General features: G+C 39.5%; 1 protein-coding gene across 1 annotated transcript; it reads right to left on the bottom strand.

The window, feature by feature from the left end:
* Nucleotides 1-1,180: 1,180 nt before the first annotated feature.
* Nucleotides 1,181-19,043, bottom strand: LOC146567750 (uncharacterized). Its single transcript, XM_085287754.1, has 4 exons — nt 18,696-19,043; nt 17,913-18,018; nt 8,592-9,692; nt 1,181-4,404 (listed from the first exon to the last, which is right to left on the bottom strand). The coding sequence occupies exons 2-4, from the start codon at nt 17,928-17,930 to the stop codon at nt 3,844-3,846; spliced, it is 1,680 nt and encodes a 559-aa protein (XP_085143880.1). The 5' UTR covers nt 17,931-18,018; nt 18,696-19,043; the 3' UTR covers nt 1,181-3,843.
* Nucleotides 19,044-19,189: the final 146 nt, after the last annotated feature.

Genomic DNA, 19,189 nt, shown 5'->3' with positions numbered 1-19,189 from the left:
AAGGATTAAGCAGCAGCTGACCGGAATCCAGAAGCAAGGCTATGGCAGGGTTTGGAATGACGAGTCCAGGTACCGATGAGGTTAGCAGACGATCTGGCGAAGACTCATTGTGTGCGCTGCTCCTAAATACTGCCAGAATAATTGCCTGCAGCTGAGGAACGGGGAGGGGCAGGAAGGGCTCCACCCAGAGGAGAGCTGATGCTGTGCAAAGTTACTCAGGCTCGCCCAGACCATGACAGATTCTGGCTTCACACTGGCTCTCTGGAAATCTCTGTGCCTCAACTGCCTGCTCTCTCGCCACCTCGGAATCAACGGAACCCAGGTCAGCAGTCTCGCCTCCTCGAATTCTCCTGGACTCACAATCCTCTCCCTCAACACCTCTATCACTTCTCCTGCAAGTAAGCTGGGAAAATCTGTCATACTCACCTTCTCCGAAAACCACCTGGACTCTCGTTCTAACTCTGTTCACCTCTCTCCTCAGTGTGACCAGTACATACCTGCCACACTCAAGTTGACCTTGCCGTCCTATTTCCCTGGTTGCTCACCGCCACCTTACCACACCACGTTAGCCAAGCCACTGTGTATTTGCCACTGCTAAGTGTACCCTTGTATTACCTTGTTGAAACGTTATTTTTGCCTCCACTCTGGGTTACTGCGCTTTAGTTCAGTTCAAGTTACCATATGACTGGTACTATCGAAAAGTTAACTTCTTCAATTGTCCGTTGAGCGGGATCACCTCATTTGGTTTTAAAATTAGCATTTGATGCTACGTTGCTATGGTTGCAAGACACATGCTCACAAATTCGTTGTGTTACGCGGGTATTTGACTCTGGTGGTGCAGATTTTAAAGACTGAATACCTGTAAGAAGTTATCTATAGAATTTACTCGATAAATCTGAGGTAACAATTTGCATTGACTTTTTTGGGGTAGATTTAAGTCAATATATTGTGTATAAAATATTTAATTAAATTGGGTAAAATTTACCCCATATTTACGTATATATTCAACAGCTACTTACTCATTGAAATTAGATAAAATTAATTATATAATAACTAATAAAATTTAATTATTATCAGTTGATAAACATTACCTATTCATATAAGATAAAATGTACCCCCCAAAAAAGACATTCAGATGGTTCATCATCTCAATGTTTTTATTACATAAAAACACAGAATAAAGTGCAACACAACAGCTAATGCACACAACCCTTTCAAAGGCCACTTAGTCCATTTTAAAAGCCAAAAGCACAGAAACTCTACAGGTTGTTTCTGTGCATGTACGTTATCAAAAATAATATGGATACATAGAACAAAACACTAACACCAACATTCAATCTGTGTTTGCTGTCAGCAGAAAAAATACAGCTCCATCAAGCTATGTCTGGACAAAAGATTCTCTTGGAACAAGAAGGGAAATGTGTGTGCATTGCACAAGCTTATTTTTGAGGCCGTGGACCTTTTTCAGTAGTTTGGCCCCGTCAAGTTCCAAAAAATGTTTTTGATAAGTATCAAATGTGTTCTTCAGCTCCTTCGGATATTCGAGGTTGAGGGCATATATCAGTCCCATCAGCAGTACACATGCCTTCGTTCGGCTTCCACATCCCTCCATCACTTGGTTTCCCTCAATCACAGTGGACACATCTGATGGATCCTCCTCAGCCATGATGTTGTGGATCACAATCACCTTCATCATATTGTCTGTATAATCCTCACATTCTTACGTGTTAAAAAGAAAGAAACAAAAAGCATACACGTTTTATTTTATTTAAGATGCTTTTTCAATATATTTCAGTTTATCTAAAGAGGGGAGTGGACAGAAGATGAATGGAGAAGGGGAGAACGGGATAGGAGAGGACAGGAGAGAAGAACATTAGGATCCCTTGAGTTAATAAGTAAACTGTTATCAATATGACAAACCTGGCAGTCATGAAAAAGCTGCTTTCTATGAGGCTCGGGACCAGCACTCCTGTTGTTGGACAGAAAGACATCAACTCAGTGTTAAGTATTTTGGTTTTCCAATATATTAGCAATTTTCAGTGACATTTATATTAATCAGGCTGAACTTTAATCATACTTTAGATCAGCCTGTTTTACTTATTGTTTTATTTGTGCTTTGGTTTGGGGAAGTTGTTTCTGTACTGATCTTTTCCTGTCTTCTGTTATTAGACTTGAGATATGACTGCATTATGCTGTTGCTGGTGACTCCAGTTAATTCTACAAGACATGCTGTGTAAGTAAACAAACAACAGTTTAGTCTGCATTTCTTGAAAGATCACATCCCCAAACTTAGTTTAGAGGGTCTACACTGTATATAGTGAAGTCTGCAAGTTTTCTAACAGCAAAATTTGTTTTGTGCTCAAATCATTTTGCACATCATTAGAATGAAAGTTATTGGCCATGTTTGCATAGCCATTTTTAAAATGATGCTTTCATGACATTATTGTATGTTGGGTGGTGGTCACGGCTATCCAGACTGACAAGTGGGACATTGAATGTCACCTCTCCGGTGGGGAGGGGGCCTGAGATTGTCTAAATTGGAGTCTGTTCTATACCAAATGCAGAAAAATTGTTTTAAGAAAGCAATTAAGTTCAAGTTGCAAAAAATATGATTGTTTGCTTGCAGGACACCAGGAGAGATGAGTCCTCCGTCACAGATGGTGTGGTCAGTGAAGATGGTCGCCTGCAGGTTCAAGCTCATTGCATCTCCAACCCACATCCACTGCCACTGTACTTAAGGGAAGTTAAAGACTTTCTTCTGCACCTACATTTGGATCACCTCGATCCATGACAGTCATTCAGGCAGTAATGCCTGGACTGGAAACAAGCCATCCTTAAAGTATTACAACATTCCAGCTCCTGTGTTGGAATGAAAAACAAATGTGTTGTTTTAATCAGAGACGGCACTTGTGACAGAACAACAAATATTTTATTTCGGCTATATAAGTAATGTAAGTACAAAACAAACTTGTGGTAGGCCTAAACTTATTTTCAGAATAATTACATCTGAGACTTTGTTTCATTGTAAGATTATAACAGTGATGGCAATATAATTGTTTGTTGTTCAGCAGAACAGTGTCCAGTATGTTGGCTGTTATACTTTGTGTTTGAAAATAAAAGTTGGGATGATTTTAACGTCATTACAAAAAGTGTTGTTAATTATTTTTAATCAAATTCAGGTTACCACAAATAGTTGTTTTTTTTTTCATTTAGTTGAACTTGAAATGTTCAACAGAAATATCAAGTTATTCCTAATACTGCAGACTTGCAATGAATAAGTTGTCTTAACAGTCATCTTAAGTAAGCTTTACTTAGTTTTTTTGAGGCAACGAGTTTACATTTTTTTTTGTTTTTTTTTTTAATTCTGGGAACTAAAGAGGCTGTACAGTGTACTCAAAATGGGTAAGTTGCCCTAGCTTAATCATCTTGAGTAAAATGTTACTCAATTTTTTTGAGGCAACGAGTTTTACATAGTTCTGTGAACTAATTAGATTTTACAGTGGGTCAGCTTGAAGACCTGTGATACAAAACCAATTAATAGATCAGTCAGACATTTCTTTCATATGCTACTTCTACTATGCTATGATTATTACTACTACTATTATTTTTACTATTAAACACTACTGTTTCCAAGAGGAGAAAAGATTATAATGTAATTAGAATAACATTTTTAGCATTAAAATTCAAAGAAACATTAAAGAAAACATGAAAGAGTTGATGTATTACAGAGCAGGGATTTCAGCAGAAGTTACAGTAGCTTTCACAACAAACTTTTGAAACTGCAACAACACTGTCTGTCTCTTCAGATTCATCATGAACCAATTTTTAATGATGAGAATGATTTCAGCCAGTCTCATGATCACGCTGATGTTTGCACAGAGCAGATAATGAAGTGAATGTTTTTGCACATTGGTAACAGTGAAACTGTTTATTTGCAGCGTGGTATCGTTTGTGTTCAGAGTATGAACTGAGATTCTTGAAGCTCTTGTCACACTGGTCACAGATGAAGTTCCCTTCAATGTGTGTATCTTCATGATCATTACAACGACTTGAATGTGAGAAGCATTTGTCACAGTGTCTGCACTTATATGGTTTCTCTCCTGTGTGGACTCTTTTATGTACATTAAGCTGACTTGCAGTGGTGAAGCATGACCCACACTGGTCACAGACATGCTTTTTAATCCTTTGATGACAGAGTTCGTGCGTTTTTAATATACTTGGTGTGGGGAAGCCTCTTCCACATTCTTTGCAGTAGTTCATTTTCTCTCCAGTGTGTCTACGTTGGTGTCGATTTAGGTTCACTTGATTACTGAAAGTTTTTCCACAAAGGTCACAACGAAACGCTTTCCCACCACCACAGCGACGACAGGGTTGAGAACTGGATCCATCTGTGTCGCTCTGTTTCTAAACAAAGACAGTGTAAGTCAGAGAATTCCTTTAACATTTTTATCCTGAACGTCGCCTGAAATAAAGAGCAGCTCTGCCAGTATTTACATTTTACATTAACATTATAACACTCAGCTTACTGGGCAAAAATGACTCTCCATTTGTAGGTAATTAACTTAATGGGAAGATTGGTGGTTAAACCTCTGGATGCTCTACTCTGCATGCCACAAGATACTAATCCCAAGCTGCTCTCCGATGCATCTATTGGAGTGTAAATGTTAGATAGAAAGGGGGGAAGCTTTTAAAACTTTACTTTTTTGCAACATTGGGAAAATTTCAGGAGATTTGTGTCAGACTTATTTACATTAAGTTTTCATGTCTCATGTAGCTTTGAAATAGAGTAGGGCGATATAACCAAAAATATTTATCACAACATACATTTGAAAATTTGCGATGATGATATAACTGACGATATGTGGCTGGGAGGTGCAAATCACATTTACAACACCAACAACAAAATAACATTTCCGAAAATACTTTTACATTTAAAAAAAAAAACATTACAACAAAATAACATTTCAGAAAACACCTTAACAAGTCCGCAACAAATTAACAAGTGGTTCTTGACGGAAAGGGATTGTCTGAAATACCGGAAGTGACTCAACAATTAGGCTTACTTCACATTTGTAGTACAGAAAAAGTGATTTGTAGTCAGCTAAACGAGGGCTTTTCAGAGAAGTAGTGTTTAATTAATGTTTGAAGAGATTTTACAAGAGTAGGGGTGAGATAATGATGTCCAGATTTTTAGCGGTGATTTTCTTAAAATATCCAGGCCTTAACCCTCTCAAGGCAGGCGTTGCCGATTTGCAACAGTTAAAAACTAACAACCTGATTACCCCACATACATATTTTATGAGTTTTTTTTTTTTTTACTCAGAAGTACCACTGCAGGACTTGGTTGTGCATTAGCAACAAAAAGTTTAATTTGAGCCTGAGAGGGTTAAAACAGTCATTCTCCACACTCCAGCCCAGCAGGTGGCGGTAAGCGCCTTTAAATTAGCAGAAGAAGAAGCAGCAGCAGCTAAACTGCACATACAGGAGTGGAGAGGCTAAAGCTAACGCCAGAAAATGGGCAAAACATCTTCCATTCATCTATGCAGTGCAGCGAGCACCGTCAGGGTAATAAATGTAACAAAGCGCTGTGAGGAGTTAGTTTCTAGACGATTGATGACATGGTTTATCTTTTCATTCTTTCCCAACCTGGAAGCAACACGAGGCAGCTTGTGTATCGGATGTTACCAAAAGAAGGCGTCTATTTTGGATAGCAGCTGTGAGACGAGCTGATATCCAGTTCTCTTCCATCTCCAAATATCTGTTGGTGCTCCGGACATTTTCATTCCAGTAAGTTCTAAATATCTTCACTCTTTATAGCCTATCAGTTTTATTTTTGATGCGCTCTGAGCTCATAGCAAATTAGAACAAACATCCTAATGAGTGATTTTGCAGAACTATGTTCTATTTATAGAGTTGCTAATTATTTGGCATTATTGCAGCAAACCAGCCTATGAAATGGATGAAACATCGTGACTGGGTTCCAGCGCTACACAATGGACCTGCTTCAAACATACCACCATGCCAATCAGATTACTTCTTCCATGTGAGGGTGAAGAGGTGACCCTTCTGGATAAGATGGTGAAGGTTTGCTGCGTTTGATGAACAGTGTGATAATAAAACCAGGGAAAAATGAAACTTGCTCTTCTTAAATATTCTTAAGTCTTGTGCTGTATAAATAGCGGTATTTTTCAAAAGATACAGTAAATTAAGTAGTGTTAATAGTGGGTGATATCATGTAAACACTGTCATTTTTAAACTCTAAAGGACATGGATTCAACACTAACTGATGTGATGTTCTATAAAGTGATTTTAATTTTTAAAAAACGGCAAAAATTAGTTCATTTCTTTATTCAACTTTTGAACAGTGGTACTCAGTACATACTCAGTAAATGCAAATTATTTACATGGTAGTGCACTACAGGCATAAATCTAGACCCCGTCAACTCCAAAGCCCTATCGTTGAGTCACTTCCGGTATTTCAGACAATCCCTTTCCGTCAAGAGCCACTTGTTTATTTGTTGCGGACTTGTTAATTTGTTGCGGACTTGTTAAAGTGTTTTCTTATTTTGTTGTCAATTTTTTTAGTGGTTTTTTTTATGTAAAAGTGTTTTCGGAAATGCTATTTTGTTATTTATGTTGTAAATGTGATTTGCACTTCCCAGCCACCGTAAAATACTTTACAATTCCACAACTTTATTAGTGCAAAAAAACCCCCCCAAACATCAATGTAAACAAGCAGCTGCTTTTTTATGTGCATTAAAGTTGTAAAAATGTAACAGTGCAAATGCAAATTCCTTGCTGAAAGTTTAACCAAATGGCATTTCAAGTGGGAATTGGCCGACATATCTGCAACATAAACATTAGGGGTGCAACGATACACAAAGTTCACGGTTCGGTTCGATACTTTGGTGTCACGGTTCGATATTTTTTCGATACAAAAAAAATGTTCATGCTTTTTTAATTTGTCATTTATTAAACTTATAAATATATATTTTAACTCAAAAGTACAGCTTTTAAATTTAATGTTGCTGAAACAACAAAGGGATAAAAAATTAAATATATCTGATTGAGAAATCACTCATCTTTGGAAAAGAGAGTTTATTACAGAGAAATGGCTCTTTCCAAAATAAAAGCTCTACTATACGCTTCTTCTGGGCTATATTCTCAGCAGCATATTAAACATATCAGGTCCCCATAAGGAGAATCCTGTGCTAACGGCTGTCTAAATGACTCGGGTAAAGTATGTAGCATGCGTGCTTGTTGTTTTTGTCTTCTTCCACTTGTCTTTGCACTAGGATGATGTCGGCATAAATGTGCAGTCATATTCGTTGTGTTCCCACTAGTGCTGTCAGCGTAAATCTGAAATGACGTTAACGCCACAACACGGCAAATCTCCGTTAACGAGCTACTGCGGATCGCCCCGTGCGTGGGGCTGGACGGTGTCAACACCTTAACGAGCTAACTGCGCTAACGCACTAGTTCCCACCCATGTAATTGAGCATTGCGTGGCACATCCGACATACTGTTTTACTTTTGTCCATGATGCGCTTACCTTCAGGGTCATACGTCACATGAAAATAGTTCCAAAGGCCAGATCTGAATGAGGTTCAATTTGCCATGTTGCAACGAGCTTAGCGTCTGTCTTGCTAGCTTGCGCTGCGCTCAGTGGATCTGCACTCGACAGTGCAGCCTAGGCGGAGTAGTTGAATGCAGATTCACTGAGCTCTCAAAACAGACAGCATCGTCAGAAGAAAAGTTGATAAAATAAATAAAAAAATTTGTATTGTTCAATACATATGCGTACCGAACCGAAAGCACTGTATCGAACGGTTCAATATCGATATGAGTATTGTTGCACCCCTAATAAACATGTATAATATCCACAAAACTTAAAAAGAGGTTATACACACACAATACGGTAATATTATGTTGAAGCACAGTACGTATCACTCCGCGAGGCTCCGCCTACGATAGCCATAATGCTCCGAAAATCCATCAAACATTGCGGATCCGTAGTTTAGCAAAGTCGTACTAAAATGTTTGACAGATTTTCGAGCGCTGTGTACCACAGAAAAATTGTTTCGAGGTCAGTAAACACAACCAGAATTCATACATAAGTCACACAGGATTATAAGGGGCACTGTCGATTCTCAGAAAAATCAAAGGATTGATTTTAAGTGTGCTGTATTTTCCAAAAAACACGGTAATAGCGACGGCCGGCTAGCATGCGCTACCAAAAATAGTGCTAATAGTGCAGTATCTGACGGACGAAAGCTAAACCAGTTCCACACCACTGAAGTTGCAGCATTTTTACAAACCAATTCTGGTTCATCTGTTTCATTCAATGATCCACTTTCACCCTTCTCATTCTGCATCGCTGCCATGCTTTTTCCACCATGTATGAAAACAAAGGCACTGCGCATGTGCGTTTTACCCCTATTCTATCGCAATATTTCATTTTTTTTATTGTTGCCCAACATTACACCGGTATTACTGTGAATGGTGTGATATGGCCCAGTCCTACTTTGAAATTAAACTTAATTCACATAATACTTCAAAATAACTGCAACTGTAAAAATATAAATACATACCTCACAGTAACTGCACTTGTAGAGTTTCTTTCTGCTGTGAATCTTTTGGTGTGATTTCAGGGAACGTGGAGTTTTAAAAGCCTTTTCACACAGGTCACATTTGTAAGGTCTCTCCTCAGTGTGGGTAAACATGTGCTCCTGTAGGCCTTTGTATGTCACAAACAGTTTGTCACACTGATCACAGAACCAAACATCATTGCCAGTGTGAAGGCGTTGGTGGATATTTCTGCTGACTAGCCAGCGGAAGGTTTTTCCACAAATGTCGCAGCTGTACGCCGTAATTCCAGAGTGGGTAACTTCATGACGTCGTAAATTGCTACTGCGAGCAAAACCTTTACCACACTGATTACAGCTGTACGCTTTAACTCCACTGTGGACAAGTTGGTGTGCTATTAAGTTTGCAGGATGGTTAAAAGACTTTCCACAAATGTCACAGCTGTATGCCTTAATTCCAGAGTGGGTGACTTGATGACATCGTAAGTAGCTACTGCGAGCAAAAGCTTTACCACACTGATCACAGCTGTACGCTTTAACTCCACTGTGGATGAGTTGGTGTGTTTTTAAGCTTTCAACCCGGGTAAAAGACTTTCCACACAAGTCACAGCTGTACGCTTTAACTCCATTGTGGACAACTTTGTGTCTTTTTAAATTTGCAGGATTGTTAAAAGACTTTCCACAAATGTCGCAGCTGTACGCCTTAATTCCAGAGTGGGTAACTTCATGACGTCGTAAGTTGCTACTGCAAGCAAAAGCTTTACCACACTGATTACAAGTGTACGGTTTAACTCCACTGTGGATGAGTTTGTGTGTTTTTAAGCTTCCAGCCTGGGTAAAAGACTTTCCACACAACTCACAGCTGTACGCTTTAATTCCAGAGTGGGTAACTTGATGACGTTTTAAGTCACTACTGCAAGGAAAATCTTTACCACATTCCTCACAGCTGTATGCTTTAACTGCACTGTGGACGAGTTGATGACGTTTCAGTTCTGACTTCCTAGTAAAATACTTCTCACACTCATCACAGCTGTATTTTTTCTTTCCCTTTTTTCTGTGAGGTTTGTCGGCCTCCTGAGAGCACTGACTTCTTGCTCCATGTTGGTCCTGCAGTGACAGAGATACAAACAGAGGCAGTGAGTGAAATGCAGTCGTGAAACAAACTGAAACTGTCTCCATTAGTGGGATCAAAGAGGTCAACAAACATGTTGTTGGTGTTTTACCACCACCTTCTGGTGATAGTATCACACTACAATGATGTGCTACAATGACAGTTGTAATTAAAATGACATTATTGAAAAAATGTGATGCGTCGAGCTGAGCAGACGTGAGTTTGTGAGCTCTGCACTGGACAGCTGTAAAATATTGGTATTTTAGCTCATTTTGCCAACAAACTGCCTCGAAATTTATATAATGTCTTTAGACAAGTTTTTTGCACACCCTGGATCAAGCAAAAAGAGAGAAATGGGCAAACGAGGAGTCAATTGCTCTGAAAATGAGACCAGGTGCGACGCTGAGGATGCACTAAGTACATTGCGGGATGATGTGACTGTGGACAAGGTGACTTCTAACATATCGAAAGTATTGGATAGTAAGATATCCGAAGTCATAAAGCCAATAAACGAGCTCACTGAGAAATTCGACAGTCGGATAGAAAGAATGGGAACAGTGGAGCAGCGGGTCTCGGACTTGGAAGATGTTACAGCTACAAGTGAGCCACGTATTGCCGCTCTCGAGACCCAGCTTAAGAAGGCCATGGAGCGTCTGGAAAACTTTGAGAATCAGAGCCGGCGGCAGAACGCGAGGATTGTCGGGCTAAAAGAAGGTGCGGAGGGTAGTACAGTACTGTTAACAAGCTAAGGTATAGAGTATACTTTGATTTTTGACATACACTCCAGTGCAGGTATGTTACGCGTCTGTATCCCCCTACAGCTGTACTTTAGAGCAGGGTACACCTAGATGTGTAATTTATTTTGCTTTACTTTTTGTTATTTGTGTTGGGGAGGGTTGAGGTTTCCAGGCTCAACTATTTTGGTTAATAGGTTCAGACTGGTCAAATGTAGATTTGTTTAAACATGTAAACAGCACAAAATATATATTGCTTTTCTTGTATGTCAGTTAAGATAACTACTTGGAATGTTAAAGGGTCCAACAATGTGATGAAAAGAAAGTCAATTTTAAATTCTCTGAAGAAAGATTTGATTCACATTGCTTTTTTGCAAGAAACCCATCTGACAGATGATGAACATAGAAAATACTGTAGAGAATGGGTTGGTCAAATGTTTTTCTCATCCTACTCCACAAATAAAAGGGGAGTTATTACTCTTATACACAAAAACCTTCCTTTCAGTGTTACAGCCACTCACAAGGACAATGATGGAAGGTATATATTGGTCAAAGGGATGTTGCATGGGAAAACTGTTCTCCTAGGTAATATATATGCACCAAATCCACAGGATGATGAGTTTTGCAGAATATTATTCAGTCAATTAATGGACATGGACTGTGCTAACATAATATTAGCGAGTGACTTTAACTGTGTTCTATGCCCCAAAATGGATAAATCTCCCCCACAATCTACTTCGTCAAAAAATTCCAAAACCCTTTGGCAAATTATAAATGAGCTTGACCTTATACAGGGAGTGCAGAATTATTAGGCAAATGAGTATTTTGTCCACATCATCCTCTTCATGCATGTTGTCTTACTCCAAGCTGTATAGGCTCTAAAGCCTACTACCAATTAAGCATATTAGGTGATGTGCATCTCTGTAATGAGAAGGGGTGTGGTCTAATGACATCAACACCCTATATCAGGTGTGCATAATTATTAGGCAACGTCCTTTCTTTTGGCAAAATGGGTCAAAAGAAGGACTTGACAGGCTCAGAAAAGTCAAAAATAGTGAGATATCTTGCAGAGGGATGCAGCAGTCTCAAAATTGCAAAGCTTCTGAAGCGTGATCATCGAACAATCAAGCGTTTCATTCAAAATAGTCAACAGGGTCGCAAGAAGCGTGTGGAAAAACCAAGGCGCAAAATAACTGCCCATGAACTGAGAAAAGTCAAGCGTGCAGCTGCCAAGATGCCACTTGCCACCAGTTTGGCCATATTTCAGAGCTGCAACATCACTGGAGTGCCCAAAAGCACAAGGTGTGCAATACTCAGAGACATGGCCAAGGTAAGAAAGGCTGAAAGACGACCACCACTGAACAAGACACACAAGCTGAAACGTCAAGACTGGGCCAAGAAATATCTCAAGACTGGTTTTTCTAAGGTTTTATGGACTGATGAAATGAGAGTGAGTCTTGATGGGCCAGATGGATGGGCCCGTGGCTGGATTGGTAAAGGGCAGAGAGCTCCAGTCCCACTCAGACGCCAGCAAGGTGGAGGTGGAGTACTGGTTTGGGCTGGTATCATCAAAGATGAGCTTGTGGGGCCTTTTCGGGTTGAGGATGGAGTCAAGCTCAACTCCCAGTCCTACTGCCAGTTTCTGGAAGACACCTTCTTCAAGCAGTGGTACAGGAAGAAGTCTGCATCCTTCAAGAAAAACATGATTTTCATGCAGGACAATGCTCCATCACACGCGTCCAAGTACTCCACAGCGTGGCTGGCAAGAAAGGGTATAAAAGAAGAAAAACTAATGACATGGCCTCCTTGTTCACCTGATCTGAACCCCATTGAGAACCTGTGGTCCATCATCAAATGTGAGATGTACAAGGAGGAAAAACAGTACACCTCTCTGAACAGTGTCTGGGAGGCTGTGGTTGCGGCTGCACGCAATGTTGATGGTGAACAGATCAAAACACTGACAGAATCCATGGATGGCAGGCTTTTGAGTGTCCTTGCAAAGAAAGGTGGCTATATTGGTCGCTGATTTGTTTTTGTTTTGTTTTTGAATGTCAGAAATGTATATTTGTGAATGTGGAGATGTTATATTGGTTTCACTGGTGAAAATAAATAATTGAAATGGGTATATATTTGTTTTTTGTTAAGTTGCCTTATAATTATGCACAGTAATAGTCACCTGCACACACAGATATCCCCCTAAAATAGCTAAAACTAAAAACAAACTAAAAACTACTTCCAAAAACATTCAGCTTTGATATTAATGAGTTTTTTGGGTTCATTGAGAACATGGTTGTTGTTCAATAATAAAATTATTCCTCAAAAATACAACTTGCCTAATAATTATGCACTCCCTGTAGATGTCTGGCGACACTATAACCCATTATCTAAAGAATACACTTTCTACTCTAACCCTCACTTGTCAGCATCTTGTATAGATTATATTTTTATGTCCAAGTGTATCAGTCAGTTAGTTTAGCAGGTAAATATTGGTCATATAGGTCTCTCTGACCATGCTCCTGTAGTCCTAACCATTCAACCCATGAGACATATTGAGCGCTCCATGTCTTGGAAGATGAGTGCACTGTCTCTTTTGGATGAGAAATTTATACACTTCATAACAGAGCAAACAACATTATTTTTAGAAATAAATGATAAAGGGGAGATAGACACGAGAACTTTATGGGATAGCTATAAGGCTTACATGAGAGGGATGATTATTTCATACACAAGTCATAAAAGAAAGCAACGATTAACAAGGTAGTTAGAGATCGAGAATAATATAAAAAAGCTGGAGAAACAATATTATGTAACAAAATCAGCTGAAACCTAAAGTGAGCTTAATATTGCCAGGACATCTCTGCATAATTTGTTAATGCGAAAGGCTGAAAGAGATGTCCTTCTTGCCAGACGACAACTTTTTGAATCAGCTAATAAGCCTAACCGCTTTTTGGCTTGTCTTGCAAGGAATACTTCATCAAGTTATTTTATCACAGCTATTGTGGATGTGAAAACCGTAGGAAACTGTCAGATTAATGAGTGATTTAGAGAATTCTATACAAACTTATATCAGTCTGAGATGGATATAACAAGGCTTAACTCAGGCTTTTTTCTAAACGACTTAGTATTCCCTCAGCTCAGGTTAGCCTGCTGGAGTCACCCATCACATTGATGGAGGTGGACAAAGCAATATCTGCACTCCAGTCAGGGAAATGTCCGGGGGCAGATGGCCTTCCAGTAGAATTTTTAAGGTAATGAAAGTGAAGTTAAATAGTTTATTATTAAGGGTTTTTAATAAAGCATTTGAAAAATCGAAACTCCCAGAATCTATGTACCAGGCTAATATAACATTGATAGCTAAAAAAGATAAAAACCCAGAGTTATGCTCATCTTACAGGCCTATTAGCGTTCTTGGTGTTGATAATAAGATACTTTCAAAGATACTGGCTTTTAGGCTAGAAAAAGTAATGTCCTCTACTGTGCATGCTGACCAGACAGGCTTTATTAAGGGGTGGAATTCTTACAATAATACTCGACGTCTATTTAATATTATTCATTTTTTAAAAATTTTATCAGATCTCCGGGGTTGTTGTTTCTATGGATGCCGAAAAGGCATTTGATAGAATTGAATGAGAATATCTGTTTGAAATAATGAGAAGATTTGGGTTTGGAAAAAACTTTTTGGGGTGGATCAAAATTATATACAAATCACCAATAGCATCAGAGTTAACTAACAGCTTGCTATCCTCCCCAATTACATTGAGCAGAGGTACAGCACAAGGTAGTCCATTGTCACCACTATTATTTGCTTTGGCCATTGAGCCTTTGGCCATGGCCATTAGACAAAATCCAAGTGTTCCTGGAGTTAAATTTGGGGATAGACAACATAAAATCCTGCTCTATGCAGACGATATTCTTCTGGCACTGACTGACCCTGCTAACGCTCTACCTGTTCTTACTAGGTGTATCAAGGACTTTGGTCTTATATCTGGATACAAGGTAAATTTTGATAAATCTGTTATAATGACTCTGTGTAGTGGAAGGACACTGAACCTTTATATGTTAAACCTTTTCATTGGGCACCATCAGGTTTTGTATATTTGGGAGTTAAAGTTACACCAAATGTTGGTCACTTATATAGAGAAAACATTAATGGAATGGTTCAAGATCTTCGAGAGATGCTGACAAGATGGAGGTCACTTCCAATATCATTTTTGGGAAGAATAAATCTCATTAAGATGGTAATCCTACTGAAAATACGATATTATATAGGCATGGTGTTTGTAATTTTGAAATCAGAAGATATTAAAGTAATTAACAAGGCTATGGTGGATTTCATTTGGGCAGGAAGAAAACCCAAAATTAAATTGGAGACACTACAGTTACCGAAAGATCTGGACAGATGGGGAGTGTCAAACATAGAAAATTATGTTCTCTCAATACAAGCAAGGTTTCTTTCTGCCTGGATACATGAACATTCTGATCTGCCATGGATAAAAATTGAGGAAGTATTACGTAAACCATCCTCACCTGTTAACATTTTAGGGAAACGTTTAAATGATTTACCTCACGTAATAAAGTATAACCCACTAATATATAATGCTATGTGGACGTGGGGAAAACTGAGAAAAATTTTTAACAGAAGTCTTCCGTTTAATATTTTGTCAACGTTTATAAATAATCCAGACCTTCTACCGCAAAACATAGGGTTGAGGTTTGTGGGATGGCATAAAGTAGGTGTAAAGAGGTTTTATGTCCTCTTTAAACATGGTGGGTTTAAATCATTTGAATCCTTGAAGTCCCAGTATTCTATGTCAAAGACTGAGTTTTATAAGTATTTGCAATTGAGAAATTATGTGTTAAAAAATGCTAAATCATTTTCGGTTGGAGAAATTCTTTCTAGATAATAGGGAGCGTAAACATTTTGTATCAAAGTTTTATTCAGAGATTTATGCCCTAATTGTGGATAAACTGGCATGGTTGAGAAAATCTTGGGGGACATTACTTAAGTGTGAAATAGATATACAGGCATGGGACAAAATCCTGCTCCTTCCATCTAAAATCTCTGTTTGTAACCGATTTAAAGAACTGCAGTACAAAATCCTGCACAACGTATATATTTCTCCATATATTTATAGTAAGTACAATATGGGAACATCTCCAAATTGTCTCAAGTGTAAGGTCAGAGTGGGCACTAGATTCCATTGCTTGTGGGAATGTGTTATTATTCAGTCATTTTTGGAAAGAGGTCTGTCCCAATATTAGTACAGCCATTGGTCAGCAGGTAACAGAACACCCATTAATGTGCTTATTGGGATATATCCCTGTTTCACTGGTACAACATGAGCATGTAATTCAGTCACTGTTAATGTTGGCCAGGAAGAGTATTATGTTGAGATGGGTGGGGACTGAGCCTCCCTCCCTGGGGCAGGGATAGCTCAGTAGGTAGAGTGGCGGCCCCATGATCGGAAGGTCGGGGGTTCGATTCCCCTGAACAGCTACCCAGAGGTACCCCTGAGCAAGGTACCGTCCCTACACACTGCTCCCCGGGCGCCCAATGGCTGCCCACTGCTTCACTGAGTGAATGGGTTAAATGCAGAGAGGGATTTTCCCCACGGGGACCAATAAAGTACACTTTCTTTCTTTCTTCTTTCTTTCCATTTCTCTATGGAAGTCGCTCATCAGTGATGTTATGACTCTGATCAGGTTGGGACATTATATTGATGAGAGCTCCCGAAGTATTCCGGACAAATGGAAGAAACCACTGGAAGCACTGGGAATAACTTGTAAACTGGACCCTAATGGACAATAATTAAGGACATAATGTCGTAATACTCTAGTGCTGTGCAGTATTATTATTTTGGACGTGAACCAGTCTTGTATTTGTTGGGGAAAAAAGTTAAATAAAAGTTAAAAAAAAAAAAAAAAATATGATCTTTGTATTCTCTTGTAACTTCGGTGTTTTTGTTTGTGACTGTAGATTCTCCATGTATGGAGGAACCCAGGATGAAAAAACTAAATCTGAGCGATTGTGAAGTGTATCTAGATGTATCTAGATATTATTGTCTACTCAGACACTTGGTTAGAGCATACGGAAATGTTCACTGATGTTTTTCATCGCTTGGAAGGGGCACACCTCACCCTCAATGTTTCCAAGTGTGAGTTTGGCATAGCCACTGTGACGTATCTAGGGAAACAGGTGGGTCGGGCACAAGTGCGCCCTATTTTGGCAAAAATCCAAGCCATACTGAATTTTCCTGCCCCCAACCCGTACCCGGCCTGAGCTCCGTCGTTTTCTCGGCATGGTGGGTTATTACTAAGGTTTCTGCCAAAACTTCGCAGAAGTATTTGCACCCCTCACTAGCCTCACTAGTGTGTTAAAACCGTTTGTGTGGTCCTCTGCATGTCAGAGTGCATTCCAGGCTGTCAAAACTCTCCTTGCAGTTTGCCAGTGCTGGCTGCCCCTGATTTTGCACGTCCTTTCAAATTAGAGGTAGATGCCAACAGAGCAAGTACCATATTCTTACAGGAAGATCAACAAGTTGTGGATCACCCAATCGGCTATTTCTCAAAGAAATTCAATGTTCATCAGCAAAGGTATAGCACGATTGAAAAAAGAAGCCCTTTCCTTGCTGTTCGCATTGCAGCATTTTGAGGTGTATGTTGGTTCCAGCCCCTCGCCTGTGATTGTTTATACCGACCACAATCCCCTGGTGTTCCTAATGTGAATGCAGAATTCGAACCAAAGACATGTGAGATGGTCTATCTCAATTTCAATCTGGAAATTCGGCATTAAAAGGGTACAGAGAATGTACTAGCGGATGCACTGTCTCAAAGTTTCTTTTATTCCTAACTGTCAAAAAATCTACAGAGGAGATGTTTTGATCTTGGGAATGGGGGACGGGGGGGGGGGGGGGGGGGGGGTGTTATGGCCATAAGTAGTCTGTGTTAGCTGCTGTGTTGTATTTCTTTACAGTGTGATAAGAATCTCTGCAGGTCCTTCCACTAATGAAAAGTAGTGGTATGTAAGCATGCTCCGTTAGAGCCACCAATCATGTGTATATGTTCAGTGCTTATGCGTCTATAGGCTGAAGCTGAAGGGGTATGCAACCTTTTCTTTTGAACTGCTTTTCTCCTGTTTCTGAGCTTGGAAGCGAGGAGTAGCTATTGTCATCTGTTTGTTAGTTTGTTTTTTCCCCTTAGGATTTAGTTAAGTTTCCTCTGGCGGGACTTAGTTGGTTTTGTGTATTATTTTGGCCTGGGTTCACCCTGGAGCTATGCTTCCTGACATTAAATAAAAATCACCTTTTTTTTGCTCATAACTGGTTTTGGCCATTTGGTTTGGGAACCAGGGCGGGTACTTGCTTCTCTCTACCCAGAATCTTATGTGCATCTCTAAACACATAGAATAGGGGCTGAACATGCTGTTAACATCCAGCTGTGCACACAGTTTCAATAACAGTGTAACTGAGATATTTTTCTCACCTTTTGTGTTGAAGTCATTGTTTCCTCTGTAGTGGCTGAGCTGAGTCCAAATGGCCGAAACTGTTCCTCTGCTCCTCCACCAGACTCTTCTCCTCCTGTTACTCAGCTGGGACACAAAAGTATAGATATGTATTTTATCCCTGACAAGAAGAAGCAGAGCAAATAAACATTACCACACTCAGTGACAACAATATGAGATCTATATCTATCTATCTATCTATCTATCTATCTATCTATCTATATATATATATATATATATATATATATATATATATCGATATATCTATATAGATATATATATATAGATATATATATAGATATATATATAGATAGAGAGAGAGAGAGAGAGCTCTGCACATTAACCACCACAATATATTTTTATTCTCTGTGCTTTCAAATATGAACACTGTTTACTTTCATCTGTTTCATTAGTTTTTGTTAACATCTTCCTGTGCATCACTTTACAGCAGCCACACTCATTAAAATGAGACTTTGTAGGTCGCTCTGATTTCCTGTTATCACTTAAATAGAAATGAGGCTGTAGAGGTTTGGTGCAGGCAGAAAAACAGCTGCAGGGACAATGAAAAGACTTTTCTGCTCCAACTTCTCCCAGCATGCTGAGCTAATGATTAGTTGGTGTTTTTCTCCAAACACTCTCTCACTCTTCTCTCAACGTGTTCACAATAAACTGTGAACAGACACCGAGGAGAGCAGCAGAAGACCTCATTCAGGAGCTAAACTCAACATGAACTGAACTCACAGTAAAGTTAGCTCGGTGCTTACCTTTAGATGAGCCCACAAACCGAGAGAAACTCCGCGATGAAGCTGCAACTCTTTCCAAACACAGGAAACAGATCAGGGAGCAGAGACCCACGTGGTTCACGCTGATCTCAGCTACGATCCAGGAGACAAGGGTGGGCAGATCGATGCAGATATCGATCAGGACGTTGGTAGTGGTTTATGATCGATACTTTAGTTTGTTTCTCTCCTCTAAGTTCACTACTTTTCTCCCGTTTCATGAAAAAGCAGCTCTCTCTGCTCGACTCCTGTCCTGCACAAACACTTTGCTCCGCCCCCTTGTTCTTCTTCTTCTTAAATGTTATTGGCGGTTGGCGCATTACCGCCACCACTAGCATGGAGTGTGGACTGGAATGACGCCCCCCCCCCCCCCCCCCCCCAAAAAAAAAAAAACCACAAATCCGTTCAAACATTCTTCCCGCTTAAAAAAAAAACTGAAATAAAGCCTGGTAACTTTCACTTCCAGATTCCTTTTGCAA

This window comes from Mchenga conophoros, linkage group LG9, assembly GCF_057382185.1.
Source record: "Mchenga conophoros isolate Kocher_MC1m ecotype Shallow Benthic linkage group LG9, M_conophoros_male_GT1.1, whole genome shotgun sequence".
Lineage (NCBI taxonomy): Eukaryota > Metazoa > Chordata > Actinopteri > Cichliformes > Cichlidae > Mchenga > Mchenga conophoros.
This window is presented reverse-complemented; position numbering and strand designations above follow the sequence as displayed.

Coding starts and splice junctions, on each gene's coding strand:
- LOC146567750 (XM_085287754.1), bottom strand. Junction 4,405..8,591: donor ACAAGTGCAGTTACTGTGAG/GTATGTATTTAT, acceptor GTCTTTGTTTAG/AAACAGAGCGACACAGATGG.